This window comes from Salvelinus sp. IW2-2015, linkage group LG4q.2, assembly GCF_002910315.2.
Source record: "Salvelinus sp. IW2-2015 linkage group LG4q.2, ASM291031v2, whole genome shotgun sequence".
NCBI classification, from domain to species: domain Eukaryota; kingdom Metazoa; phylum Chordata; class Actinopteri; order Salmoniformes; family Salmonidae; genus Salvelinus; species Salvelinus sp. IW2-2015.
The window spans coordinates 18,320,632-18,332,310 of record NC_036843.1 but is presented as its reverse complement, the minus strand read 5'-3'; the positions used below and the strand labels follow the sequence as shown (position 1 = coordinate 18,332,310).

At 39.6% G+C, this 11,679-nt stretch overlaps 2 protein-coding genes across 2 annotated transcripts in view; one reads left to right on the top strand and one right to left on the bottom strand.

The window, feature by feature from the left end:
* Positions 1-3,254, bottom strand: part of ralgapa1 (Ral GTPase activating protein catalytic subunit alpha 1) — a 145,974-nt gene extending 142,720 nt beyond the window's left edge. Inside the window, exon 1 of the mRNA XM_070443288.1 lies at positions 3,018-3,254. Coding sequence (XP_070299389.1) covers positions 3,018-3,123 — 106 coding nt within the window. The 5' untranslated portion in view covers positions 3,124-3,254. The remainder of the gene's footprint in view (positions 1-3,017) is intronic.
* Positions 3,255-4,795: 1,541 nt separating this feature from the next.
* On the top strand, positions 4,796-9,351 carry brms1la (BRMS1 like transcriptional repressor a). The gene is made up of 11 exons (XM_023986855.2): positions 4,796-5,262; positions 5,343-5,492; positions 5,606-5,696; positions 5,823-5,950; positions 6,155-6,234; positions 6,376-6,472; positions 6,692-6,781; positions 6,933-6,997; positions 7,212-7,251; positions 7,509-7,638; positions 7,751-9,351. The coding sequence occupies exons 2-11, from the start codon at positions 5,357-5,359 to the stop codon at positions 7,866-7,868; spliced, it is 975 nt and encodes a 324-aa protein (XP_023842623.1). The 5' UTR covers positions 4,796-5,262; positions 5,343-5,356; the 3' UTR covers positions 7,869-9,351.
* The last annotated feature ends 2,328 nt before the right edge of the window (positions 9,352-11,679 follow it).

The window sequence follows — 11,679 nt, the reverse complement described above, 5'->3', positions numbered from 1 at the left end:
CCAGAGAAGAACGTGACTTTGGTGCGAAAAGTGCAAATCAATCCCAGAACAACAGCAAAGGACCTTGTGAAGATGCTGAAGAAAACAGGTACAAAATGATCTATATGCACATAAAACGAGTCCTATATTGACATAAACTGAAAGGCTGCTCATCAAGGAAGAAGCCACTGCTCCAAACCCACCATAAAAAGCCAGACTACGTTTTGCAACTGCACATGGGACAAAGATTGTACTTTTTGGAGAAATGTCTTTCTGGTCTGATGAAACAAAAATAGAATGTTTGGCCATAATGACATCGTTATGTTTGGGAAAAAAGGGAGAGGCTTGCAAGCTGAAGAACACCATCCCAACCGTGAAGCACGGGGGTGCAGCATCATGTTGTGGGGGTGGCTTTGCTGCAGGAGGGACTGGTGGCACTTCACAAATAGATGGCATCATGAGGCAGAAAAATTATGTGGATATATTGAAGCAACATCTCAAGACATCAGTCAGGAAGTTAAAGCTTGGTTCGCAAATGGGTCTTCCAAATGGACAATGACCCCAAGCATACTTCCAAAGTTGTGGCAAAATGGCTTAAGGACAACAAAGTCAAAGTATTGGAGTGGTCATCACAAAGCCCTGACCTCAATCCCATAGAAAATTTGTGGGCAGAACTGAAAAAGTGTGTGCACGCAAGGAGGCCTACAAACCTGACTCAGTTACCCCAGCTCTGTCAGAAGGTATGGGCCAAAATTCACAACTTATTGTGGAAAGCTTGTGGAAGGCTACCCGAAACGTTTGACTTAAACAATTTAAAGGCAATACTACCAAATGCTAATTGAGTGTATGTAAACTTCTGACCCACTGGGAATGTGATGAAAGAAAGAAATGCTGAAATAAATAATTCGCTCTACTATTATTCTGACATTTCACATTCTTAAAATAAAGTGGTGATCCTAACTGACCTAAGACAGGGAAATTTTACTCTGATTAATGTCAGGAATTGTCAAAAACTGGGTTTAAAATGTATTTGGCTAAGGTGTATGTAAACTTCTGACTTCAACTGCATGTTTTACTTTTATATTATTTCTCTCTGCATTATTGGGAAGGGCCCATAAGTAAGCATTTAACTGCCTGTTGTTTACGAAGAATACATTTGATTTTATGTTTTTCAATTGAAGATTWTTTTTTTTAAAGGAGCCATGGATGTTGATTAAGCCATGGGAAACACTTACTGAGCTTAGGTTACACATCCCGTGTGGCGCATGCCTGAAGCTTGTTATCCGTTGCTCAGCTGCCATTACGGTCAGGCAGTGCCACACCACAGCCACACAACTCTCTACTAGGCCTGGCCTATATCCCCAACATGATTGTTATCTTGGGCCTGAAATTCCCCATGGAGTGAGCTGGCCACGGCACACCCATCCAATTTCCACAGAGCGCAGTTCCTAACCTACTCCCTGGCATACTGAAGCCACTCTAGGTGTACACCATGTGTGCAGCACTTTTGAAATAAAAGTAGCTTCTACAGTTAGCTAAGGCACAGCCATAAAATCATGTTTTTACACTGTCACAATTAGCCTATTTTTTGCTATACTAAAGTTATATTATTAGCTTATAGTTTTAAATGAATTAGCCTAGATTATTTTTTCAACAACCAATAAGACGAAATGCTAGGCTTAACACATCACATTTAAACACATTACATTATTATTACACAGTATGTGGCTATGCTGTTTCTCAGTAGCACACACACCTCTCCAACCTCATGCTGCATCCAAAACAACTGAGAACTCAGAAATATCAGACTTCATACAGTGCGTTCAAGACAGCTGGGAACTCTGTTCAAAACCAGATGGACCTTGTTTTTTTCAGTCACCCAAGTCGGAAACTCAGGCATCCTTCTAGAGCTCCGGCTTTCCAATCTGAACATCAATGATGTCATGATTTCCATTGTTTTTTTTTGTTGTCTTAAATMCTCCATCAGCTACTGGCACATATGCACAATGGGATGATGACAGTCTGTYTTCCTACACCAGTTGCTGTACTGGGGGACATTGGAAACAGGAAATTTGGTATGTGCCTTGAACACAATAGGGGAAATGGGTTCATGAGATGGAGCAGCAATGTTTCACTCACAAGTCACAATGCCATGAAGTTTTCATGTTTTTCATAGCTTCTACAAATACAACAGAATTTAACCATCTCCAGTCCATTTCCTCTCAAGATCATATTTTTAAAGCCTTGGAACAGACCATGCAACAAGAGGGCTTTTGGCTTTAAACTCAGGACACTTTGATGAAACAGTAGGACTCTGTTCTCTCTAGGACTGACTTTCCTGACAAATCCCAAAGGAAGCCCCGGTTTARATCTTCTGTTTTTTCACAGGGTCCACCCAGTGCCGCCCACAGGCCCAATCCCATCCTCCAGACAGACTCCGTTTTGCAGGCAGTTCTTGATAAACTCCTCCAATTAGCTAATTGCCTGACATCTCAAATCTGTCTCTAGTATATGTTGCATCTTCAGTCCACAAATTGTGCAGAAGGCAAGACAGAGATAAATCACTGAAGACATATATTGACAAATGGGACGGTATATCATTCTTGGGACGTCCCTACCCATTGAAGTTGAAATGTAAAATGGTTAAAGTTCGGTTTAGGTTAAGCACGTCCCAAGGACCCCGGAAACACTGACCAAATCAAAACATGGTTGCCATCTCGAATTATTTGCAGAATAGAATAAACTAGATATGGACCAGCTTGAGRCACTGTGAATACAATCAGTATGCAACCAGCACATCAAATTCATTTTAAGCATTGCAATTATACAAACATGTTATAATGGCTAGCAACAACTGTATGCTTCCAATCCGTCCAGTGACYGAGTAGCAACAATTAGGCACGTTAGCTAGCTACTCCGCATCAAAAGCAGATCAAAGTCGCGAGCTCACTTCAGCTAGGATAGCTTTGGTTTAGCTGTAGCATCAAGCTATAACTAGTCCAGCAAGATAGCCGACAAAATGTCTAATTTCAACTTACCTATAACGATCCGCAGGTGTTTTAGGCGGGTCAGTACATCTTTTTTGGGATCCAACACTTTAGGTGTTGATTTTTTGACGTCCCCATGAGGCTTTTTTGAGAACATCCCGAAAGAAGGAGACGAACGAATCTGTGTAGGAGGCAGCAAGCCCCTGTTAATCTTCTTCAAAAGATTGCTAACCACAAGAGAGCTGGAGGTCCGTTATCGTTTGATTATGTACTGCGACCTAACAGCCTTCAAGGNGCCCCTGTTAATCTTCTTCAAAAGATTGCTAACCACAAGAGAGCTGGAGGTCCGTTATCGTTTGATTATGTACTGCGACCTAACAGCCTTCAAGGGCGATAACATGTATACAAATAAATTAAAATCGGCGAGAGGTGTGCATTTTGCAGATAAGAGTTTATGTAAAATGTTGCTAGCAATCCAAACAACACACCTCTCCCCAAAATCTCAAAACATGGCGGAGCTTGATATATGAAAAACAAGTTAATGGAAATCAGAGCAATTGAACGCTCCAGTCTGGTAGAATTTTTACAAATATATATTTTAATGTASTGTCTGGTTTGATTCTTTGAAACATTTTAGATGACAGTCAGATCCTAATGAATGGCATGTTTCCCAAGCAAGCAAGCAATCTGGAATTTTCATTTCAAAGACCACTACTTGTGGGTGCACCATTTAATAAAAAATCAAGTTTCACATTCAATGGAAAAGTGAAAGTGCACTGTATTAGTCTACATTTATCATACTGTGTTCTGTGACTGTCAAACAAGAGGCAGAGTGAGAGGGGAGAAAGAGATAAACGTTTTGTGTGTGTAATGTTTACTCTGATWGTTTTTTCTTTGTTTTGTTTAATTCGCTTTGTTGGTTTTTGTCATTATTTTTATGTTTATTGTTTATTTCACTTGTTTTAGCAATCTAAACAAGTTTCCATGCCAATAAAGAAAACATTTATTTGCGGRACTACAGATGGCTATATCAGTTTGCTAATACAGGACAAGTGCGGGTACTTTTGTGTGAGAAAGAAATTATCATGATTTTTTAAATGTAACCTTTATTTAACTAGGCAAATCAGTTAAGAACAAATTATTATTTACAATGACAGCCAAGGAACAGTGGTTAACTGCCTTGTTCAGGGGCAGAATGACAGATTTTTACCTTGTCAGCTCYGGGATTCAATCTAGCAACCTTTCGGTTAGTGGCCCAACACTCTAACCACGAGGCTACCTGCCACTAGGCAAAATTCTTTAATATATATATATATATTTTTTTTTTAAATTATTATCAGGGCTGAGCACCCCTACTTCCCGCGACTATGCCTGTCTTCCTTCCTCCAAATGCACTGATTTGATTGGAACTGGACAGGTAACAGCAAAATACCTGAAGCCAGACACCACATTGCTTACCCCAGTTTTGTCATTTCAGTTGAGATCTAGATCTGAAAGCGAAGTGAAAATACCGACAGTATTTACTGAAATATCTAGTTACAGTAGTACTGTAACTACATATTGACTTACATAAGGGTTCACGCATGCTTTAATTATCAGCATATTAACTTTTAAAAAATCGAGACAGTTACAGTACTACTGTAACTACATATTGACTTACATAAGGTTTAACGCATGCTTTAATTATCAGCATATTAATTGAAAATTCYAGACAATGTTCTCATTCTSAATTTATCTTGATTTGATTTGTATGGTCTAACGAGATGGTGCGCTGCTTTGTCAAACCCTGGGGAATGTAGTTTAAGTTCTAACCCTTTTGTACAATTACTACACGGTGAAATTGTTGTGAAACAACTACAATTCCCTGGCATCGAAATGTACGTCAATTACGCGCCATTGAACCGCTGCGATTTATCGTTTGTTTTTAGCTTGGACGCCTGCTTGCTGGCTAGCTAGCTAACGTTAGCTAGCTTTCCATCAATGCTTACCGCTTATTCAATCGGACATACAACGAGATTATTTATCTTTCTGTTTTTTAATTTTACTATTGCTAAAAAAAATTATACGAATCTTACCGACATATTCATGTCATCCGATGAACTGTGTAGTTTTCGAAAGATTGCTTCACTTGCTAGCTAGCAAGCGAGCTATCTTAATTTCCGGTGTTTTTTGTTGTTGTTTTATTCGCTAACTAACGTTAACTTTACAACGATTTTGGAAGCTATTTCTAAAGTAGATATCTATCTATTTTTTTTGTTGGAYGTACAAAATACAATTACTCTGTTAGTAGTTGAAGGTAAGTTCAAGCTTTGAACTAGCATTATGACTAGTTAATTTATTTGGCATTGTGATACAAGCATTCTGATTAAAATCCAGGTAAGGAAGTCAACATGCCGGTACATTCTCGAGAAAAMAAAGAAAGTAACCACGAGGAGATGGAAGTCGACTATCCCGAACAAGATGGGAGCAGTTCAGACGAGGATGACACTGAGAGCTCGTCCGTGTCAGAGGATGGGGACAGCTCGGGTAAGAATTGTTTTACCAACCCAGTTTGTTTGTAAACTACAAGTGATTTGCTACACATGTTACATGAATGTGCCTGTTTCATTGGTATTTTGGGCATCATGCATGTATTGTAGAGATGGATGATGAGGACTGTGAAAGGAGAAGGGTGGCGTGCCTTGATGAAATGACAAATCTGGAGAAACAATTTGGAGACCTGAAAGACCAGTAAGTCTCTGACTGCATTTACTGATTGGATTTACATTATACATATGTCTCAATTCCATCACAGTGTGTCAAACAGATGAATGTATCTAAGGTTAACCAATTGTAGCCAATGCTGTTTTTGTTCAGGTTGTACAAGGAGAGGTTGAGTCAGGTGGATGCCAAACTCCAGGAGGTGATTGCAGGCAAGGCTTCGGAGTACCTGGACCCCCTGGCAAGTCTGCAGGAGAACATGCAGATCAGAACAAAGGTTGCTGGTAAGTCTGTCGCAAGCTAATCTTTGGATTACATTATTTATGTAGCTTTAAACTGATTTCACAAATTGCTGCGGCACTGAACACCAGATTAATAAATTAAGGTTTCCTAATTGTCATCCAGAAGTTGACAAAGTAAATCTGATGAAGAAAATTGAATGAACAYTATGCTGGCATGTCTCACTGTCAAATTGTTTTCCTTCTCAGGGATCTACCGGGAGCTCTGTATAGAGTCTGTAAAAAACAAGTACGACTGTGAAATCCAAGCAGCTTTCCAGCACTGGGAGGTGAGCATTGTTGTTGGGAAGTCCACATATCATAGCTCTACCCATGTCCGTCTTCAAACCTCTGATGACYAATTAATTTATTTGTATAGTGTCTTAATTGATTATCATTTGTAACCATTGATTCCTATTTGTTTGTCTTAGAGTGAGAAGTTGCTATTGTTTGATACAGTGCAGAGTGAACTTGTGGAAAAGATCAGGCGACTGGAGGAGGACAGGCACAGTATAGACATAACCTCAGGTATCGTCAAGTCATTGCGCGAGCCACTAACGTAGCATGCATAACCCAGCTCTCATATGGCTAGTTCCCCAGACAGTTGCAAGCCTAGTCCTGGACTTAAAAGCTATTTTAATGGAGCATGCTTTTTAGTCCAGGACTAGGCTCAGTCTGTGTCCAGGAAACTGTCCGATAGTGGCATGTCTTAATATTCCCTTTCCTCATTGACCCTTCTTTTCTCAGAGCTCTGGAAAGATGAGCTGCACTCAAGGAAGAACAAGAGGAAAGATCCATTTAGTCCAGACAAAAAGAAGAAGCCAGTTGTTGTGTCAGATATCCTCTTTCATCATCTGAGTCTCAACAGAAATGAGTCTTAAATACATATATATATTTTTTATTACAATCTTGGTCTGTGTTATGTGTCTACTTGTCCCACACACTCACACTTGCCTTTTATATACCAGTATTTCTTTAACATCCGTACGACCATATATTGTCTACATGCTACAAGACTTGGATATACTGGAGGATTGGACAGCAATCAGAAAGGTACCTTGCCTCGTAGATGCATAGTATGGTCCTCTAGCTCAGTTGGTAGAGCCAGGATAGTGGGTTCGATTCCTGACACCACCCATACATGCATGTGTYACTGTAAGTCGATTTGGATAAAAGCTTCTGCTAAATGTAATTTATTATTATATTGGTATGTTTTGGATTTATATGATGATTATGATCATATTCTAACKATTTTAATATCTTAAAGGCTGTGGCTACTTTGGGACCTCACAGAGGTAACACTGATGGTAAGACTCAACTTCCATTTTGAATTAACGAATTGTGCTGTAAATTGTTTCCTCATTCTATTCTGTTATTGTGAGATCCTGTCCCTCGTCTCTTTTTGGTTTTCTGAACCAAACTATGAATGAACACCATGCATAATAAACACAATTTAATGTCAGCAAGTTGAAATTATACTTTATAAGAAGTTACTATACCAACTTGGAGTGTGTGCTTTTGTGACTAAATCTTTTTTTTGTTTCCACCAAACATTAAATTCCAGTCTCCACCAATAAGAATGAAAAGTATCAGCATAACGCTCGATCAGAAGAGGGAAAGTTGAGTTATGARGGAGAATGGTACTGCCGTGGACAGACGATATGCATCGACAAGAAAGATGAATTTCCCACAAGGTGAGGATACTGGCATCCTTGGGGAAATACATTTTTTTGGAAGCAAAGTATTTTATGTCCTTTTTCTAACAATTTCAATGTTTAATCTTCTCTTGCCCCCCTCTGTCCAAAGAGCCATAATTACCACAATCAACCACGATGAGGTTTGGTTCAAACGACTAGACGGCAGTAAATCCAAGCTGTACATCTCTCAGCTCCAGAAAGGCAAATACACTATCAAACACTCCTAATTATCAGGTCAACTTGCACCACTCCCTCTCCAAAGCTCAGGAGTTATTCAAAGATCCCCATGGTGCCATCTTCTGCCTATTTCAAGTTTTCTAATGAATTCTGAATTAAATACTTAAAATACAATTTATATGAAATACAATTTTTTGTTAATTTCATGAGATGGGTGTGGGTCCTCTAAATAGTATTGTGTGTGACTGTAGGTGTGAATATGACCATGTTCCAATGGCATTTATATTGGGCAAGACAGACGGATATGGAGAACATGAGTTTCCAGACTCTTTTTCTACAGGTTTGCCTTAACAATAGCTCAAAGCATTCAGATGAGAAAATGTACAGTATAATGGACTAGCACTGCAAGATCTATAGAAAGTTACATGGGACATCAGTATAGATCAGTATATTAGCCTCTCATGTACATTGACAAGTATCCATTATCTCTTGCCATACCCATCTCTGCCAGTTGTACTTTTTGTAATTTATGATCAATTCTTTGTTAGTGGTACGGTACTGGTGATGACTGTCTGTTTAACTTTAACACTTATGTCTTACATCTTCCAATGCAGTATTCATTTGTTTCTTGCTGTCTGTCTTAATGACATTCCTACATAGGGTTTTAAAATTCTAGTAATGTTCCCAAAATTCCCAGGTTTTCCAGATAACCCGGTTGAAAGTGTCCCAGAATCAGAAGCGAATAAGCAGGAAATCCGCCCTAGATTTCTGGAAAACCGGTGAATTTTGGGAAAGTTACCAGAGCTCTGCAACCCTACCTGTACCTCACTTTGAGATGCTGTGGGTTTGCTAGAAAGGAACCACTGTCTTAATGTACAGAATAAAATGGGCCTGCATGTTTTATATAAATAAAGGGGAAAATCTGTCTATAAACTTTCTGTATTTTTTAGAGCCAATACATTTTCTGAGAAGATCCAGTGAAATGCACATTACTTTTCTACACTTAGCTTTTCCATAATCTCATGTCATGTGTGCTTGAGGTCAGCATCTATGTCCATATTTCTACAACAGAGTAAAAAACATATCTTAAGCTGTTTTACTTGGGATAAAGATATGCCCCTAAATCACAGAACAGTTTGGAGATTCCTGTCTTGTTTCATGTATAAAAGTTGCTGCAATACCATAATTTGCCACAGCCAATTTCTCCTACCTAAACAGCCAAGTGTTTTATGAAAGCTTTTTTTTTACTTGCCCAAACACTACTGCCAAGACTAAGATCAATATTTGAAATGTGTATTGAACTGTACTAATGTGAATGTTGGTGTGAAAATAATATGAACTGTTTTGTTAAAAAAATAACAAATGACTTGTATGTTGTATGCAAGGTTGCAGCAAGGAGTAGTCTGTTCTTGCCTTTTGGGAGAGTATCAATATGAATGTGGTGTTAAGTATTTAGATTTCATCATGACTGCCTGTATGTTCATAAACATGAGAACATTTGACTAAACAAAAAGTAAACATAGTGAAACAATACATAGCTATGTGATTATGTCCTTGCATGCAGTTTGGGAAATGGCAATAAAACATTAATTAATAGTTTCACATCTGACAGATGTGAGTGTCAGCTACCAGTGGGTATCGCTGTTTCCCTTCCGATGAACTTTTCCAACCCGTGTCGCAGCTGACGCTTCGTGGCTGTTGTGTTTTGGTCTCTGCTAGTGTGAACTGAAAATGACAGCGAGAAAGTCTGGGTCACGACTCGAGACAGAGATAGAACGAAGCRGTTCGGAAGGGCAATGGGACAAGATACCGGCGCGCTATCGACTGTGTCGCAAAAGCATGCTCGTGCAGCACAGTCGATTTCCGCGCTTATAAACCCAGGTACGTTACACTATATCCACTGTGCATACTTGTTGAAAGTTCTCACTCATTAAATAGTTCTAAATTATTTTACTGAGCTAGCTATCTTACCACTTGCATAGGTAGACTTCATATAAATAGTTTAAGAATATTTAGTCCTGTATATCAGTGGCCTAATCATACACAGTGGAGCGGCTTAAAGAAATCAACATAAACAAAATTGAAATCTGTGCGCAATAGAAAGCTTCAAGGAGGGGGAAATTGTGTTCTTGACAGATTTCAGTTCTATTGATGTCTGTAAACGGGAAGTCGCCTTGCTGGAATGATGATGTAATTTAACTTCACCTTTAATGCCGCGTTCAAAATAARTGGGAACTTGGAACTCTCRGCATCTTTCTWGAGTTCCGGTCACTGACGTGATGATTTGACAACGTTTTCTCCGTGTTCCCAGTTGTTTTGAACGCGGCATAAATGTATTTTGGCATGCAACCATGTTTTGTTGACATAAACTGACATGCCTTCTTATGTCAGTCAGACCAGAGCATAGGCGGGTAGTTAACAAACGGTTAACAAACTGGATTAGCCTACAAATTGCTTTAAAATCCAACATAGCATGAAGGATTTTTTTAAATCGACATMAATTAGATTGAGCAATAAAAGCGCCACTTTTATTCCATAGGCTGGGATCCGCACTATGCAGCTGTTGCAAGAGCACATTTTTCACTGGCAGTCCACTGGTTTAAAAAACAATGATCGATAGGCATCCTCTAAGCGTTTATTTAAGTTTGATAATATTTGGATGCCAACAGCAGTCACACCATTGGAAGATATAGCTTGGACTGTAGCCTACAAAAGCCTATTCCTGCTCTTTTCCCGTGATCCATCAAACACATTTGATGTGTCATAGTGGTCTCTGACTTGTGGTTAGACTCGCTCAGGTGGAACAAACTTTAACTTTTTTTCAATGCTGATTTGAATGTAATTGAGAACAGAGAAGTGTCAGTCTATGGAAGGGGGTGAGAACCARGAGCCTGTATTGAAGTCAATGTAGCCAGAGGAGGATGGAAACTAGCTGTCCTCCTTCTACAGTGGCGCTACCGTACAGAGTGCTGCTGAGGCTACTGTAGACCTTCATTGCAAAACAGTGTGTTTTAATAAATTATTTGGTGATGTGAATATATTTAGTATAGTTTTATCTAAAAAGTGGAACTTTTTTAATGTTTRACTATTTTTATTTTTATGAAATTCACTGAGGTAGGTCCTCCCCTTCCTCCTCTGAGGAGCCTCCACTGCTGGAGGTATAGACTAAACTCTGTTTGRGTTTCAGATGACCTGGGGGATCTGCTGCAGGGGGAAGCCAAGCTCCAGCAGTACCTCAAGGAGAACCCCATCAAGCAGGGGGCCAGCCCAAGGGGCCCAAGACCCCAGCTTGTAGAGGTCCGCAAGCACCTGACCGCTGCCCTGGACCGAGGGAACCTCAAGGTAGATGTTAATGATATAACACCTATAGCCATTACTATTTGTCATATGTCCAGTCTCCAGTCTAGTTTAGTCTTGTAAGTGTTATAACAGTGTAGTCCAGTCTTATAACAGTATTATAATACTGCAAAAGGGTAATACTGGTTTAATCAGGATCTGGCTGTACACTCACTGCTTTCCCAAATTGAGAGAATCCCCTTTGAATTGTATAACCTCATATTACTGCCTCACTCCCTCATGCTGCTTGTATGCACCCTTTTTATCTGAAATATGAACATATCTTTTTGTGTTCAGGAGAAAACATATGGCTACACAGTAACTGTCTCTTCTCTTTCCTTTTGTGCCTAGCCGGACTACATTCAAGAGACTAGTATGTTGATGGCCAAGCTGTCCTATGTGGAGGGAGACTATAGTGAGGCCTTCAACCAGTATGGCAAAGTGACCCTGGACGAGCTGGCGCTGGTGGGAGCCCCCGTCTACCGTCTCTCCATGATTGCCGAAGCATACGCTACCAAAGGTAAG